The sequence below is a fragment of the Notolepis coatsorum genome (assembly GCF_963971535.1).
Source record: "Notolepis coatsorum genome assembly, chromosome: 9".
NCBI classification, from domain to species: Eukaryota; Metazoa; Chordata; class Actinopteri; order Aulopiformes; family Paralepididae; genus Notolepis; species Notolepis coatsorum.
In genome coordinates, this window is record NC_140173.1 from 95,229,776 (window position 1) to 95,247,932 (window position 18,157).

The following is an 18,157-nucleotide window of genomic DNA, read 5'->3' on the forward strand; positions in this document are numbered from 1 at the left end:
GGGGGGGGTACTGGTACACATGTAGGGGGGTAGGGGGGGGGTACTGGTACACATGTAGGGGGGTACTGGTACACATGTAGGGGGGTAGGGGGGGTACTGGTACACATGTAGGGGGGTAGGGGGGGTACTGGTACAGGCGTAGGGGGATACTGGTACACTCGTAGGGGGGTAGGGGGGGTACTGGTACATATGTAGGGGGGTAGGGGGGTACTGGTACACGCGTAGGGGGGTAGGTGGGTACTGGTACATATGTAGGGGGGTAGGGGGGGTACTGGTACACATGTAGGGGGGTAGGGGGGGGTACTGGTACACATGTAGGGGGGTAGGGGGGTACTGGTACACATGTAGGGGGGTAGGGGGGGTACTGGTACACATGTAGGGGGGTAGGGGGGGTACTGGTACACGCGTAGGGGGGTAGGGGGGGTACTGGTACACATGTAGGGGGGTAGGGGGGGTACTGATACACACGTAGGGGGATAGGGGGGGTACTGATACACACGTAGGGGGGTAGGGGGGGTACTGGTACACATGTAGGGGGGTAGGGGGGTACTGGTACACATGTAGGGGGGTAGGGGGGTACTGGTACACATGTAGGGGGGTAGGGGGGGGTACTGGTACACGCGTAGGGGGGTAGGGGGGGTACTGGTACACACGTAGGGGGGTAGGGGGGGGGTACTGGTACACACATAGGGGGGTAGGGGGGGGTACTGGTACATATGTAGGGGGGTAGGGGGGTACTGGTACACATGTAGGGGGGTAGGGGGGGTACTGGTACACATGTAGGGGGGTAGGGGGGGGTACTGGTACACACATAGGGGGGTAGGGGGGGGTACTGGTACATATGTAGGGGGGTAGGGGGGTACTGGTACACATGTAGGGGGGTAGGGGGGGTACTGGTAGGGGGTTAGGGGGGGTACTGGTACACGCATAGGGGGGGTACTGGTACACACGTAGGGGGGTACTGGTACATATGTAGGGGGGTAGGGGGGGTACTGGTACATACGTAGGCTGGGTACTGGTACACACGTAGGGGTGTAGGTGGGGTACTGGTACATATGTAGGGGCAGGGAACAAAATAGTTACACGCCATTCGCCAAATGCGTGTAGATTTACCGTCTGGCGGCTAAAAATAATAGTCTGCCCGCCAGCTGGCGTGTAGTTCATATCGATACTCTTATTTTGAAAATCCTGTGCGGGTCTCATTGCCGCCCCAAGCGCAGCTCCAGTCATAATATCAGGGCTCCGGCAGCTAGCAACGTTCAGGTTCATATGATACTCTTATTTTGAAAAACCCTCTAGCAACTCCGCGAGTCATATGATAACCAGCCACTCCGTGTTTCACTTTCTTGAAAACAGAGCAGCAGCGTCAACACAGCAGCGTTAACACAGCAGTGCGCCTACAGACGCGAAATAAGTCTGTGATGTTTTTTTTCTTCTCACAACGAGTCCAATGCAGCTACATGCTTTGCACCGTCGCCATTCCTTTATGCCCACATCGCCCGAAATGAACGTTTATGTACCAATCACTACAACGTTAACGTAAGCTAACAAGCTAATCCTGATGATCAGACGAGGCAGAGTCACAGTGAACAGCACTGAGGAAAGGGAAATGGGGGGGGGGGGGGGCACTCTCCCCTTCCCTGTGTGTGTGTGTGTGCGTGCGTTTGGAAAGACGAGTCACTAGTCAGGACTCAGGACAGGAGTATATTATAGTAAACTGAGGATTACTGAGGATGGACAGATAATGTTGATATTCAAATATAAAAAAGTTTCGAGAGGAGTGGAAGTTTGAAGACAGACTACAATATGATGCAGGGGTGGTGAGTTGAAACACAGTGTGTGTGTCCCGACCCCACTTCTCTATGTTTCAATAAATTATTTGCATTTAAAACTATTAACGCTGACTCATTCCTTCAGTCCACTCAAAATTATGCTAATATTCCTTATGTTGTTTATGATATTAATTGAAAATAGCATATGAGAGTATTATATGTAATAATAACACATGGCGATATACTAAAAAGCTATTTATAATTTTTGGCTAGTAAAAAATCTGCCCGGCTGGTACTTTTAAAATCTACCAGCCAAATGGTCAAAAAGTTAAGTTTGTTCCCTGTGTAGGGGGGTAGGGGGGGTACTGGTACACGCGTAGGGGGGGTACTGGTACACACATAGGGGTGTAGGGAGGGTACTGGTACACATGTAGGGGGGGTAGGGGGGGGTACTGGTACATATGTAGGGGGGTAGGGGGGGGTACTGGTACATACGTAGGCTGGATACTGGTACACACATAGGGGTGTAGGGGGAGTACTGGTACACACATAGGGGGGTAGGGGGGGGGTACTGGTACATATGTAGGGGGGTAGGGGGGGTACTGGTACATACGTAGGCTGGATACTGGTACACATGTAGGGGTGTAGGGGGGGTACTGGTACATACGTAGGGGGGTAGGGGGGGGGTACTGGTACATGGGTAGGGGGGGTACTGGTACATACGTAGGCTGGATACTGGTACACATGTAGGGGTGTAGGGGGGGTACTGGTACATACGTAGGCTGGATACTGGTACACATGTAGGGGTGTAGGGGGGGTACTGGTACATACGTAGGGGGGTAGGGGGGGGTAATGGTACACACATAGGGGGGTAGGGGGGGTACTGGTACATATGTAGGGGGGGGTACTGGTACATATGTATCACAAACTGTCTCTAACCAGAGACTCTTTAAAACCGACTGTCTCTTTAAACCACAAACTGTCTCTTTAAAACCATAAACCGTCTCTTTAAAACCACAGACTGTCTCTTTAAAACCACAGAGTGTCTCCTTAAAACCATAAACCGTCTCTTTAAAACCACAGACTGTCTCCTTAAAACCAGAAACTGTCTCTTTAAAACCATAAACCGTCTCTTTAAAACCACAGACTGTCTCTTTAAAACCAGGGACTGTCTCTTTAAAACCAGGGATTGTCTCTTTAAGAAGAGGCTTCTTACCTGTGGACAGTCAGATGAAGGTCTGGGGTACAGATGTTGTCTACACCACAGTCCAGTAGGATATGAACCTGGAAACAAATACATACATATTCATTTATACACATAATATATTCATACACACACACACACACACACACACACACACACACACACACACACACACACACACACACACACACACACACACACACACACACACACACACACACACACCTTTTCATATACACATACAAACACCATAACACACAGGGTAGACTAGACAGATAGACCATAGGATTATACAAAATGTGGTGCGGCTACGTGGCGTAGTGGGCAAGGCGCTCACAAGACGCTGGGCTTGCCTGTTCGAGCCCAGCGCTCCACATTTGCTTTCAGTTTAGCTGGTCGTCCGTACTAATACACATTGGCCGTATTAGGGGGTGGAAACTGATGGGTGGGGATCGGGCGTTGTGGACAGCGACTCCTACAGGTCGGTTGGTGCGCCTGCGCAGTAGAATCAGGAAGTGTCGGAGCAGCGTGAGCCTCCCACGCGTTACTCCTCACCACTGAGAGATCGAGCTGCGCAGGTGAAAAGATGCGACTGCTGTTACCTCATGTACCGGAGGGGACTTGTGCTATGTATGACTTAGTCCACATTGCAGCCGGCTTGTGGGAGGCAAGAAACAGCGTTCGTGACAGGGGAGGGTTGAATTGGATGATACGAAATTGGGATGGGAGAAAATATAGAAAACGGGAGAAAAAAGTGGATAAAAAAAAAAGGATTATACAAAATGTAATGATTATTTTCTGGAGAATTGTGAATGATAGTTCATAATATACTTATACATATACTAAATTATATTTTATATGACAAAGATCAAAAGACAACCTCTAAGTTCAATATGATATGACAGATATGGATCCATACAAATACAGTATGAAGTAGGGATGCTCGATATTGGCTTTTTTACCGATACCGATATAGCGATATTGTCCAACTCTTAATTTCCGATACCAATATCAACAGATATCAACCGATACGATATATGCAGGGTCCCCCCCCCCCCCCCCCCCCCCCAAAAAAACGGAATAATTTCAGGTAATTAACATTACATATCTCTTGTCATGTAATTAACACAACATTATGCATACTTTGCCAATAAATAAAATAATAATTTGTTCTTACTTGCTTGCCTGGGTAAATAAAGGTTAAATAAATGTTTAAAAAAAAAAAAAAACAGATACAGATATTTTCCGATATCACATTTTTATGCCAATATCGGTAGGCCGATAATATCGGACATCCCTAGTATGAAGCATAAGGAATGTGAGAAGAAGTGTAAGAGAAGTGGAGTATAGAGTCAGTGTAATACATACATGGAGGTCACTTATATACTTAATACAGACAAAGGAACTTGGGTGTTGGTCAGTACATACATTTGTCAGTATTACATCAAGTACATACTTCTTATGATATGCCAAGTTAAGGTAAACCAGATGTACACTATGCAAGACCATGTTGATACTAGGGCGTACATGATAATGTATGGAGGCTGTTATACAAACAATTCATACTAAGGCCTATGGTCTCTTAACATGAGAGAACATTCCTCTGTAATCAGGGAGGATGTATGTAATGCGAGTTACATGCAGGTTGTATTCAAACCTTTATTACATGCATATATGATTCATAGTTATATAATATAAAAGTGATTATGGAAAATGCATTTGGCAAATTCCATATGGATTATTGTAGCTGAGGGGTACAATTCCCTGACTGTATTGTTAGATATGATATTTAATACCACTACCTCATGTATTTTAACTTCTGGCCACCCAGTACAAGATATAAGTATGATGAACACTTTCCCACCTGATGAAATGAACCAACACAAATGGACCAAATCGAATATTTAATACAGCAAAGGGTGTACACAATATTCACTTAATTACATTTATGATTTGAAATGTTAAGTATGCACTTTTATGGCAAATGAGCATTCGTAGGTAAATCAACATTGAATGTCCAATCTCTGATTGCGCAGGGAGTAAGTATACAACCTGGAATATTTAGGAAACGATAGCGATAGTACTTAAATAATTATAGCTGGATACACTAAGGGGGGGGGGGGTCCCGCTGGTTGTAATACAGTAGGAGGGGGGGTTAGAGAAGTCGCTGGCGGTATCCCATCTGGCCGACGGTATCTTGGGAGAATCCAAAGTCTTAGACCCAGTGCCCACAGAACCTCGGGCCGTAGACGAACACAGCTGGACCCTCTGTGGAACGGTATCTGCCGGTCCACAACGGAGAGACGTGGTGCGACCTCACGTGTAGAGCGCCGCCTCACCTGTAGTCCTCTCCGGGGGGCAATTCCAACACTCGACAGTGTTGGCCTTTATCCATGGAACAATCAAAGCACATAAAGCATAATCCAAGAGCCGTGGAAGGCTCGCCGTCGTCGGGTAGAGTAATCCAATATACAGGTCCAGTCGCTCTTGACCCGGAGCTCCTCGGATGCAATCACCACTAGGGGTCTGACCAGCCTGGATAAGCGTCCAGATAACGTCAGGAACGATGGGGGTACTGATAACTGTAGAACTCGAACCGAACGATGCACCATACATAAATAGACTATTATTAGCTTAATAGAATACGTCCAACTCGACGGTATGGTGCCAAACTATGACCATTCAACTATTAATCTACACGATATCTCAATGCCTATTCTGGGCCAAGTAGGCCCTACTACACCGCACGTGCGTCGTGGGGAGGCTTTTGCGTCTGTCACTCTGTTGGAGGGTAAAGAACTGGACTAAAAGAAAGTTCTACTTTACGAGCGCCATATATATATGCGCTATGAACAAATAGTACCATTCGTATTTCGTCCCGGCATATTACTGCGCGGAACCGGGGGTTGCCTCGTCATGTTAGGCGGCACGATTGAACTTGGACCTAGGGGTATGGCAACCTGGCGCCAGGTTCTCGTCCAATGGTAGAATGAAACTATTATGGGCTGTTTAGTAGAAACGGGGATATTCAATGCATATTGTACAAGGAATATACAGGGGATATCAAACGATATACAAATACAATTAAATATATATATATAAATAAATATACATATTCGGTTTAATCTGATCCTTCACAACAATTATGATTTTTCACAATCTAATATAATAATAATTATAAAAAAAAAACGATTATTATAGTCGATTATTAATTTCAATATAGAAAATTCGTTGACAGCCCTACAAGTACAATTAGTTACTGCACACTGCATCACCCCTGAGTGGAACATGGAAAGCCAAACTTTCCCCCACTGTACCGAAAACCGTACAGAACCTTGACTTCAAAACCGAGGTACGTACCGTACCGTGGTTTTTGTGTACCGTTACACCCCTAGTGACGGCTGATGTGGTTATGTTCCTTATAACTCTGACATGCAAACTGGGAGAATAATGAGTGACCAGACATTTCCTGAATATCTTATACATTATGCTTATATTATAGAACTTGATGTAGAGTAGGGAGAGTCATAATTCCCAAGGAGAAGGAGTCCGGGACTTTAGTAATATATAGAATAGATTAGATTCAAATATAGTCATTATACAGCACAAGTAGAGTACAACGAAAATTATTTTGGCATCTAACCAAACTTAGGGCTGGGCGATATAACGATAACGATAAATATCGCGATATATTTTAATAATCGATATCGAATATCGAAATGAAAAAAAAAAAATCTAAAAATCGTTTTTTTTTGTTTTTTGTTTTTTTACCTGCAACAGGGCAGTTTTAAAACCAGAGACAGTGGACAGACTTGTCTTTCTTGCCTGCAACTTAAAGTAATGGCTTTGCTTGTCCAAATGACAATACTGACCAAATTCAGATTTATTTTTCTCTTGTCCATTTATTTTGTTTGCTTTCTAATTTAAAATACATTTTGAAACCGTCTGTACACAGTAGGCTATGTGTGCTAGCAGAACTAGACTCCAGTCAAGAGTCACAGTGCACATGTGCGGTGGTTTGTCCACCAAAAAAGCGGCAAAAGATCGAAAATAAACTAGCAGAGCCAGAACTGTTCAACTCCTCTGGAGCCACAGCCAGCAGAGAAGCCGGTTTACTTTAGCTTTTAAACCAGCTGCAGCCTGAGAACTGGAGTGTGAGGGGATGTAACACTAAAGATGGCGGCAATGACAAAGAATTGCTGCAAAATAAACATACATCTGTTGTTAAAAAAAAAAAAAAAAAAAATTTTTTTTTTTTTTTTTTTGTATACTTATAACAATTCGATAATTATCGATATCGAGAAATAAAATAAAATGATCATATCGTTATCGCGATATGATTTTTTTCCATATCGCCCAGCCCTAACCAAACTGTCATGGTTTTTACTTGGTTTGGTGGTCCTGTGACTGACAGCTGTCAATCACTGGATTCTATAGTTAATTGCCCCTTATGAGGGCAGGTGTGTGGGCTTGATTGCACCTGATTCAGTGCAGCTGTGCCTACAGTAATTGTAGCTGGGCCTATTTAGGTCAATCAATTAATTTAACGTTAAAACCAACAAACACAGAACCGGACACACAAGCAGAATACGACGCATAATTTTTACTTCCGGTCGGGGGGAAAGTTAGTTTAGGTTCGTGTTAACGTTAGATAATGTACAAAATAAACGTATTTCCGGTGCTTTAGACGTCGCTCTTTTATTTTGAAACGCCCCCGACCGGAAGTAAAAATGATGCGTCGTATTCTGCTTGTGTGTCCGGTTCTGTGTTTTTTGGTTTTAACGTTAAATTAATTGATTGCTGTTTAACTTGTCCGTGTCCAGTCCTTTCGATTAGCCCCACCGTTCATTGTAAACAATGATGCATGTAATTATATTAACGTTACTGTGTTGTTGTAGCTATGTTAATAAATTCTGAATGGCATTAACGTTAGTTGGGTTACTTGGGTATGATAGCATTGAATAGCATCAACGCTAGCTGGATTTGAAGGCGTATGCTATGGAAGTCCCCTGCGGCTCCACTTTGTTGAAATGTACATATAACTAGGGCTATAGGATAACCACCGGTTGGGCGGCTACGTGGCGCAGTGGGCAAGGCGCTCGCAACGAATGCTGGAAACTAGGCTCGAACAGGATGCCTCCTGTTCGAGCCCCGCTCTCCACATTGCTTTCAGTTTAGCTGGTCGTCCACAGTAATACACATTGGCCGTATTACAGGGAGGGAAACTGAAGGGTGGGGATCGGGCGTTGTGGACAGCGACTCCTACAGGTCGGTTGGTGCGCCTGCACAGTAGAATCAAGAAGCGACGGGGCAGGGCCCCTCCAAAGCCCAGACCCTCGACGCTGAAAGATCGAGACGCGCAGGTGAAAAGATGCGACGGCTGTTACCTCGAGTATCGGAGAGGACTCGTGCTATGTATGACTTAGTCGCCGGCTTGTGGGAGGCAAGAAACAACATTCGAAGACAGGGGAGGGTTGAATTGGACGATATGAAAATTGGGATGGGAGAAAAATAGAAAATGGGAGAAAAAGTGGATCAAAAAAGGATAACCACCGGTTAATCCACGATTTTATATTGGTTTGTCATGACAATTACAATTACATAATCCAACATATGTGTAAGAAACTAACATATTCCAGTTAACGGTATATTTTTTTAATGATTCGTTACGGCAAAATCAATACTTCCATTTGTATAAATTACGTTAACTGAGGATAGTAGAGCAGAACTAGGCGTAACGCGATTGGCGCAGAGAGAAACGTCAGTGGCCAATCAGATCGGAACGCGGAACTGCAAGTATGTTGGTAAAAGACTACACACGGTTGGGGTGCTGGTCCGGGGGAGTCCGGTGGTCCTGGGGGGGGGGGGGGGGGGGGGATGTATTGTCTTTTGTGTTGTCCCGTTTAATTTTAACTGTGGTAATTCTATTTTATTTTTATATTCTGTTTTTACTATTTTTATTATTTCTATTATTGTCATTATTATTGTTGTTATTGTCCTGTGAAGTCTTGTTTATTATTGTTACTGTATTGTGTTTTGTCTTGTTTAAAAAAAAATAATAAAAAAAAGGAAAATTAAAATGTGATAAATAATAATAATAAAAAAAAAACACTATGGTAAGTCATACTGGCCAGTGGTATGATTAGTAAGAGTAGGTAAGGGATATGTACAGATATAGATATAGTATCTACAGGTATGTAAAAATTATTATATTCAGGTAGTATATTGTTACGGATGCCGTCACTTTATGTATGGGGAGTTATGTTACATGTGTTATGTATGTAGGCATGTCTGGTTTTGGTTGTTTTGTCTTCCCCCTGTTTTCTCCATATATTTTTCCCAGATGCATCCCCTGACTTCAGTCACCATCACCACCTGGTTGCAATCAGCACTCCAGTCCCCAGCACCACCTGATCCCAATCTGCAATCAACCTCCACACTCCCTTCAAGTATCCCAGTATGTGTTCAGTTCTGTTTCTCTGGCTTTTGGTGTAGAGCTGTGGCTCTTGTGGTATGTTTTTGGTAGAGCTGGTGAAAGGTCTGGTTTATTGTGCGGTGGGTTTATGGAACCCTATCTTTTGTGTTATACTTTATTGTAGAGCTCTGGCCTTTTGGGTATGTTGTGCTAGAGCTGTGGCTTGTGGCATTTAGGTTTTGTAGAGCTGTGGCTTTTGTTATGTTGGTGTAGAGCTGGTACCAAAAGCCCTGATTCATTGTGTTGTTGTTTTGTGAAGTCACTTATCTTTTGTTGCACATTTCTGTTCTAACCTAACCTTTGTATATTAATTATCTGTCATTTGTCACCCAGCCTACTGGTGATAAAATTGTCTGTATTAACATTTAGTTTTTGCACACCGGGACAATTGAGGACCGGAAGATCTACATTTTGCATCACGTAGGACGGGTGACCTGCTGTTAAAAACCCTAGTTTAGAGTGAGCACCACCCGCTGCACTTTTTGGGTGCTTAGCACCTGCAAAGGGGGGGGGGGGGGGGGTTCTTTTCCTTTTTGTGTTTGATTTGGTGCCACTGGTAGTCATCCTTGCTCTCTGTGTTGCTTTGTGTATAGATAAATATTATTATTTTGCAAACGGTTTCCTGGTTTTGTGTCGCTGAATCCTCACCCATTATCACCCCCATCCTCAAAAAACCTGGTGCTGACCCAGCCGACTTAAATCATTATAGGCCCATCTCCAACATTCCCTTCATCTCAAAAACCCTTGAGGGTGGTTGCCGCACAGCTGCAATCCCACCTAGATACAAACAATCTCCACGAACCCTTTCAATCCGGTTTCCGCCCACAACATGGTACCGAAACAGCCCTTGTCAAAATCAAAAAACCAACGACCTCCTCCGTGCAGCTGACTCTGGACTTCTCACCATCCTCATCCTCCTCGACCTCAGTGCGGCATTCGACACCATCTCCCATCCACTACTCCTGGACTGCCTGGCTGGCATTGGGATCACTGGTGTCGCACTCTCCTGGTTTACATCTTACCTCACTGACAGACAACAGTTTGTTCAACTCAAGACTCACAAGTCAGGGTGTTCAACTGTTTCACTGGGTGTCCCCCAGGGGTCAGTATTGGGTCCCCTCCTATTCACCATCTATCTCCTTCCCCTGGGCACAATCCTCTGTCACCATGGGGTCCACTTCCACTGCTATGCAGATGACACACAGGTCTACATCTCCTCCACACCCACCACTGCCCTTCCCCCCACCTCCCTCACCACCTGCCTTGAGGACATTAGGAGCTGGATGAGCAGAAACTTCCTGAAATTAAATGGCAGAAAAACTGAGGCCCTGCTCATCGGCTCCAAATCCACCCTCACCAAATCACAAAACACCCCAGTTCCAAACATCACCATCGACGGCTTCCCTGTACCCTTCTCCCCCAAAGTTAAAAGCCTCGGTGTCATCCTGGGTGGTTCCCTCTTCTTTGCACCACACATCAAAAACACCACCCGGTCTGCCTTCTTTCACCTCCGTAATATCTCCAGACTCCGCCCATCCCTGTCCCAATCAAATACAGAAACCCTGGTCCACTCATTTGTCACATCCCGGATCGATTACTGCAAAGCTCTCCTCACCGGCCTTCCCACCAAACTCATCAACAGACTCCAAATCATCAAACTCTGCTGCCAGGATCATCACCCGCACAAACTCATCCGACCACATCACCCCCGTCCTCATTCAACTACACTGGCTCCCTGTGCACTACCGGATTGATTTCAAAAACCTCTTACTCACCTTCAAAGCCCTCTACAATCTAGCCCCCACCTACATCACTGACCTCCTCCAGGATTACACCCCCTCCCACACCCTCCGCTCATCCTCTACTGGACTCATCCATCCCCAGCTCACGCCTCAGCACCATGGGTGCCTGAGCGTTCAGCTGCTCGGCTCCCAGACTCTGGAACTCCCTGCCCCCACATATCCGACAGTCAGACTCACTCTCATCATTGAGATCACAATTGAAAACCCATCTGTTCAAACTAGCATATTCACTATAACCTCTGTCACTGCCCAATACCCCCTGCTGTTTGTTTGTCTGTTATTTTAACTTCACTGTTTTTTGTCTTATTCTTTTCTTAACCTTGTCTTTTAACTGCCCTGCATACAGGGCATACTCACTATAACTGTACCCTGTGTGCCACTGTTTTATATTTCATACGTTTACATTGTTTGTCTTATGTTTAACTCCACTGACACTTTTGCCAAGATCATTGTTTTAATCTTGACTGTTTTGTTTTTATGCCCTGTAAGGTACCTGGTAGGGGTGGACGGTATGGTCTAAAATTTATATCACGGTATAATTTGAAGTATAGACGTAACGGTATATATCACGGTATCAGTGTTTCCGTTAGAATAATTTGTTTTGCCTGATAGGCAGGCTATATAAAGAATGACATCCTCAAGGCATGTAGATTTATAATATTTTAACTTAAAACTAGGCTACTTTTGCGTATACAATCATTATATTCCAAATAAAATAAGTCCCGAGTCGAGACTCCGTGCTGCTCCCATTGCAAACAGCGGGGCTGGATGCTGGATTTTGCTAGAAGCATATGTAGCTGCAGAGCCGCAGAGCCAGGGGCACTGTGCAATACTCCAATTCAGCCATTGGCAATTCAGCCGTTGGGTGGGGGGGCGCTGTTGAGCGGGCCTGTGACCAGACCTAAAAGCGCCCCTGGCTCTGCGGCTCTGCAGCTGCATGCTATTCGCAAATACACTGCTGCAGCCGTCCTCCCGCTGCAGCCGTCGTTATCATAACACTACACACATATCATAATGTTTACAGCAAACTGTAGTTGATCACCAGGTATGTTTTATTAACGTAGAATAATTCATATAAGAAAAACGATAGAGAAATCCCTTACCTTTCTCCACTGGTTAAAAATGTAAACTTGCTGTGCGCCGCGGTGATATGTGTTTATTATGAAATGACAATTGCGTGTTGACACGCCCACTGCGCGAAGCCTCCTAAATAACTTTTTCCAGTTTGCACATATCTATTATCTATGACTAATTCTATCTATTTTTAGGGGCAAATGCGATTGAAATAGTCACGCTGTGGTTACATGACGTCATTGCTATTTTAGAGCTGCTCTACCGGTTACACGGTATAGTCAAAATCCATACCGTAGAGCAAATTCATACCGTTTATACCGTATACCGTTTATACCGTCCACCCCTAGTACCTGGGGGTCCACATCGCAGAGGATCTGACATGGACAACACACATAGACTCAGTCGTAAAAAAGGCAAAGCAACGCCTCTACCACCTGAGACAGTTAAGGAAGTTCAGAGTATCTGGGAAGATACTCCAGTCCTTCTACTCCGGAGCTGTAGAGAGCATCTTGACTGGAAACATCACTGCCTGGTATGGAAACAGCACGGCACAGGACAAGAAGGCCCTACAGAGAGTGGTGCGCTTAGCCGAGCGTACCACGGGTATTGCATTACCACCCCTGCAGGTTCTATACAACAAGAGGTGCAAATCCAGAGCCTGCAGAATAATGAAAGACCCACACCACCCCAACAACAGCCTGTTCATGCTGCTCAGGTCAGGCAGACGCCTGCGAACACCAGCTGCTAGGACAGAGAGACTTCGGCTCAGCTTCTTCCCCCAGGCCATCAGAGCCCTGAACACTGAACTCTCCACACACAAGCACACATGAGCACACGCACAACACACTCACTGTTCACGTTCACACACTAGCAGCCACTTTAACATGAGCAGGCACACACTCATGCTGCACACGCCCACACTTATGGCCACTAAGGAAGGGTCACTTTAAAAATAGTATAGTATAACCGGAGATTGTATAAATTTGCATGTACAGAAAGACACTACCAAAGGACCTAGTATGTCCTCCATGCTCTGTAAATAACTTATGTACATATACCGATATGCCCTAACATGTTACTTGTTTATTGCACAATGGTACTTGTTTATTGCACAATGTTGATTCTATTATATGTTATTTGCACATCGTTGTGGGCAAGACCACCTGCATTTCATTGTATACTTGTATGCCGTGACAAATAAATCTCTTGACTTGACTTGACTTGGTGACCTTGGGTGTTTTGAAAGGCTTCAGTGGAGGGGGTATATGAAAGAAAACATCTTAGATATGCAAACTTGGTAGTGTGTGAGGAAGGGAAGGTAGGGTTTGTCCGGTAAGTATGACTTTTCTTCTTGCACTCTGGAACCCACTTATCAAAACAGACTGGTCCTTTAAATACCTGTGTGAAATAGTATAGTGTTGTCATATAGTAGTGATAGTATAGGTGTGTGTGTACCTGTTTGGTGACATTAGCAGGAGTGTCCTGGTGTAATATTGGACTTAACCCCTTCATGTCCGCGGTGCTGCGCTGCTCCAGAACGTACGCCAGCGTCACACTGATGGGAGACATCTTATCACGGAACTCTGACGGCCCCTATCACACACAACAACACTATAGTGTTTAAGTTCTCGTTCTCTCGTTCTCTCGTTCTCTCTCGTTCTCTCGTTCTCTCGTTCTCTCTCTCTCTCTCTCTCTCTCTCGGTCTCTCACCCTGAGGTGGGCGTGGAGCTCTTCACAGGCAGGTCTGTCTCTGATCTTGAGCGTCATGTTCTTCCTGTAGACAGCTGATTGGCTGTGGAGGAACAGCGCTCTCTGCTGCACCCCCTTCTGGCGACCGGCATCCAGCACCAGCTCCAACAACACAGCTACAGACAGATCAAAAACTCATCTTGGTTTTGTTTCAGGTTTGTATCTTATCCATTGTCAGTCATGTCCTCTGTTGATTTCCCACTGGTTTACATGTATAGGCTACATATTCTGAATGGAAAATAATAATAATACATAATTAACAGCCAATTTTAAAGACAGACGTGGGGGAGTGGGTAGAGAGAGACAGAGACAGACAGACAGATCTTACTCTGTAGGGATGGGACTCTCCTCCCTGTAGCTTTGAGGCAGTACTTTACTGTGAAACTGGACAGAGGACACAAGAAGCAGCTTTTAACATTTCTAAATAATTCACACATAAAGGATAATGCGGGTCCATAACATATATATATATATATATATATATATATATATATATATATATATATATATATATATATATATATATATATATATATATATATATATATATATATATATATATATATATATATATATATATAATGCATGACCTATATTACTACCTACTATGCTAATATATCTATACTACTATGCACTCAAGATCGGCACTGCTAGACGAACAATACCACTCACACCGTTAACGATGTAGCCCTCCTGCTGACTTGTTGTACACAATTTGTAAGTCGCTTTGGATAAAAGTGTTCAGCTAAATGACTAACATTTAATGTGTGTGGCCTAGAGGGACCCGTTTCAATCTCTACTGGACCACCTCAGGCTCCAGGCCCACACTTTGAACAACACTGCTCTCTGTAAAAATGTTTTACTTGTTCATTTAAAACAGTGTGTGTGTGTGTGTGTGTGTGTGTGTGTGTGTGTGTGTGTGTGTGTGTGTGTGTGTGTGTGTGTGTGTGTGTGTGTGTGTGTGTGTGTGTGTGTGTGTGTGTGTGTGTGTGTGTGTGTGTGTGTGTGCATATTGGAATGCAGCTGACATAGTTCACTCAGGCATTCAGGGAATAAAACTGCATTGTGTGTGTGTAGCCTTTTGTTGAATTCTAGATTTTCTCTGCCAAAACAAACGAACACACACACCGACTGTCTGGATAACCATATAAGGTGTAACTAATAGCCCACACTGCATACACCATGGTCACGAACAGACAACAGAAACCATGTCTCACATACTCAATGGCTGTCATGCATACAAAGGGCTCTACATTTGTAGGCATGATAGGATCGTGGACCTGATTGCAGACAGTGTCAGTTCCACACTCTGGTCACCTGCAACATATACGCTGTATAAGCACACCAGTGTGAAGCCATATATGCTCAATCTGTGTAGGGACAATTCACTGTTCTCTGATATTTCAGCAAACACCCCCGATGTTGTTATTGTTAATGAGAATAACAGAGAGGTTCTCATCCTAGAAGTTGGTTGCACGTTTGACTACAGTCTAGAGGAAGCCTTTACAACCAAAATGTTAAAATATCAACTGTTAGACCATACCATATCACAACTCGGCTACAACTGTAAACTTTTAGTCTTCATATTTGGAAGCCTGGGTCATGTCCATAAGTTGGGTGTTAGAGGCCTTCAGTTGGCCGGTCTTCCGAAGAGAAGAGCCAAACAATTAGCTAAATATTGCTCAGTGTCAGCAATTATTGGCAGCCGGGCAATTTGGAGAAGACGCTGCTATCTGTATCCATGAGCTGTGTGTAAATTGCCAGGTTCATAATCCATGTGAGTCTTTAACTTTGGTTGCCAGTCAATTTGGGCACGATTGTATCGGAATAATCCCACAATGTACAAGTGCACTGATAATATTTGTGTCCTTTAAACATTGTCTTTATGTGGACATAAATAAAGATTCTAAATGTGTGTGTGTGTGTGTGTGTGTGTGTGTGTGTGTGTGTGTGTGTGTGTGTGTGTGTGTGTGTGTGTGTGTGTGTGTGTGTGTGTGTGTGTGCGCGCGTGTGTGCGTGTGTGTGTGTGCGTGTATGTGCGTGTATGTGTGTGTGTGTGTGTGTGCATATTGGAATGCAGCTGACATAGTTCACTCAGGCATTCAGGGAATAAAACTGCATTGTGTGTGTGTGTAGCCTTTTGTTGAATTCTAGATTTTCTCTGCCAAAACAAACGAACACACACACCGACTGTCTGGATAACCATATAAGGTGTAACTAATAAAACCCCATTATACGGATGTCATCGGCCAATCAGCACACAGCAACACAATGCAGAGTAGAACCGCACCAAACAGAACCTGTTTCAACACGATGCAGAGTAGAACCGCACCAAACAGAACCTGTTTCAACACGATGCAGAGTAGAACCGCACCAAACAGAACCTGTTTCAACACGATGCAGAGTAGAACCGCACCAAACAGAACCTGTTTCAACACGATGCAGAGTAGAACCGCACCAAACAGAACCTGTTTCAACACGATGCAGAGTAGAACCGCACCAAACAGAACCTCTTTCAACACGATGCAGAGTAGAACCGCACCAAACAGAACCTGTTTCAACACGATGCAGAGTAGAACCGCACCAAACAGAACCTCTTTCAACACGATGCAGAGTAGAACCGCACCAAACAGAACCTCTTTCAACACGATGCAGAGTAGAACCGCACCAAACAGAACCTGTTTCAACACGATGCAGAGTAGAACTGCACCAAACAGAACCTGTTTCAACACGATGCAGAGTAGAACCGCACCAAACAGAACCTGTTTCAACACGATGCAGAGTAGAACCGCACCAAACAGAACCTGTTTCAACACGATGCAGAGTAGAACCGCACCAAACAGAACCTGTTTCAACACGATGCAGAGTAGAACCGCACCAAACAGAACCTGTTTCAACACGATGCAGAGTAGAACCGCACCAAACAGAACCTGTTTCAACACGATGCAGAGTAGAACCGCACCAAACAGAACCTGTTTCAACACGATGCAGAGTAGAACCGCACCAAACAGAACCTGTTTCAACACGATGCAGAGTAGAACCGCACCAAACAGAACCTGTTTCAACACGATGCAGAGTAGAACCGCACCAAACAGAACCTGTTTCAACACGATGCAGAGTAGAACCGCACCAAACAGAACCTGTTTCAACACGATGCAGAGTAGAACCGCACCAAACAGAACGTGAGTGTGTGTGTGTGTGTGTGTGGTGTGCGTGCATGAGTGTATGAGTGTGTGTGTGTGTGTGTGTGTGTGTGTGTGTGTGTGTGTGTGTGGTATGCGTGCGTGCATGCATGAGTGTGTGTGTGTGTGTGTGTGTGTGTGTGTCCACACACATGCACACACGGTCTTGCGTACGTGTGCACTTGACTGCGTAAACCCGTCTTTCTATGCAGTATGGATTAAGAGCGTGGCTTCAATGCAGGCATACACTTAAAGGGGAACTCCAACATTTTGGGAAATTAGCTTATTTAACATCTTCCCTGGAGTTAGACAAGAAGATACATACCTTTTTTGTCTCTGTGCGTGCATTTTAGCTTTGGGAATAGACGCTCCGTTAGCATAGCTTAGCTTCATCACTGGAAGTGGGGGAGGGTTAGAGCCTTACAGTGTATTGCAAGGTCTGACATTTACCAAACTTGATATGCATGACCTTGGTGGGCTCTAGGTCAACTCCTGAAAAGGGGGTCAATGTCAGACTTTGCAATCAAAAGTTAGGGGGCTAATAACCCTTGCCATAATTTCAGTGCGCCCCCTAACTTTTGATTGCAAGGTCTGACATTGACCCCCTTTTCAGGAGTTGACCTAGAGCCCACCAAGGTCATGCATATCAAGTTTGGTCAATGTCCGACCTTGCAATACACTGTAAGGCACTGTAAGGCTCTAACCCTCCCCCACTTCCAGTGATGAAGCTAAGCTATGCTAACGGAGCGTCTATTCCCAAAGCTAAAATGCACGCACAGAGACAAAAAGGGTATGTATCTTCTTGTCTAACTCCAGGGAAGATGTTAAATAAGCTAATTTCCCAAAATGTTGGAGTTTTCCTTTAAGCCGTCCCATACACATCCCTGGAGCACATTCAC

General features: G+C 44.7%; 1 protein-coding gene across 1 annotated transcript in view; it reads right to left on the reverse strand.

Moving 5' to 3' along the window:
• Nucleotides 1–18,157, reverse strand: part of LOC311234062 (integrin alpha-V-like) — a 128,343-nt gene that overhangs the window by 42,082 nt on the left and 68,104 nt on the right. Inside the window, exons 18-21 of the mRNA XM_084321157.1 lie at nt 14,405–14,460; nt 14,038–14,192; nt 13,783–13,920; nt 2,989–3,056 (exon numbers count right to left, since the gene is read on the reverse strand). Coding sequence (XP_084177283.1) covers nt 2,989–3,056; nt 13,783–13,920; nt 14,038–14,192; nt 14,405–14,460 — 417 coding nt within the window. The remainder of the gene's footprint in view (nt 1–2,988; nt 3,057–13,782; nt 13,921–14,037; nt 14,193–14,404; nt 14,461–18,157) is intronic.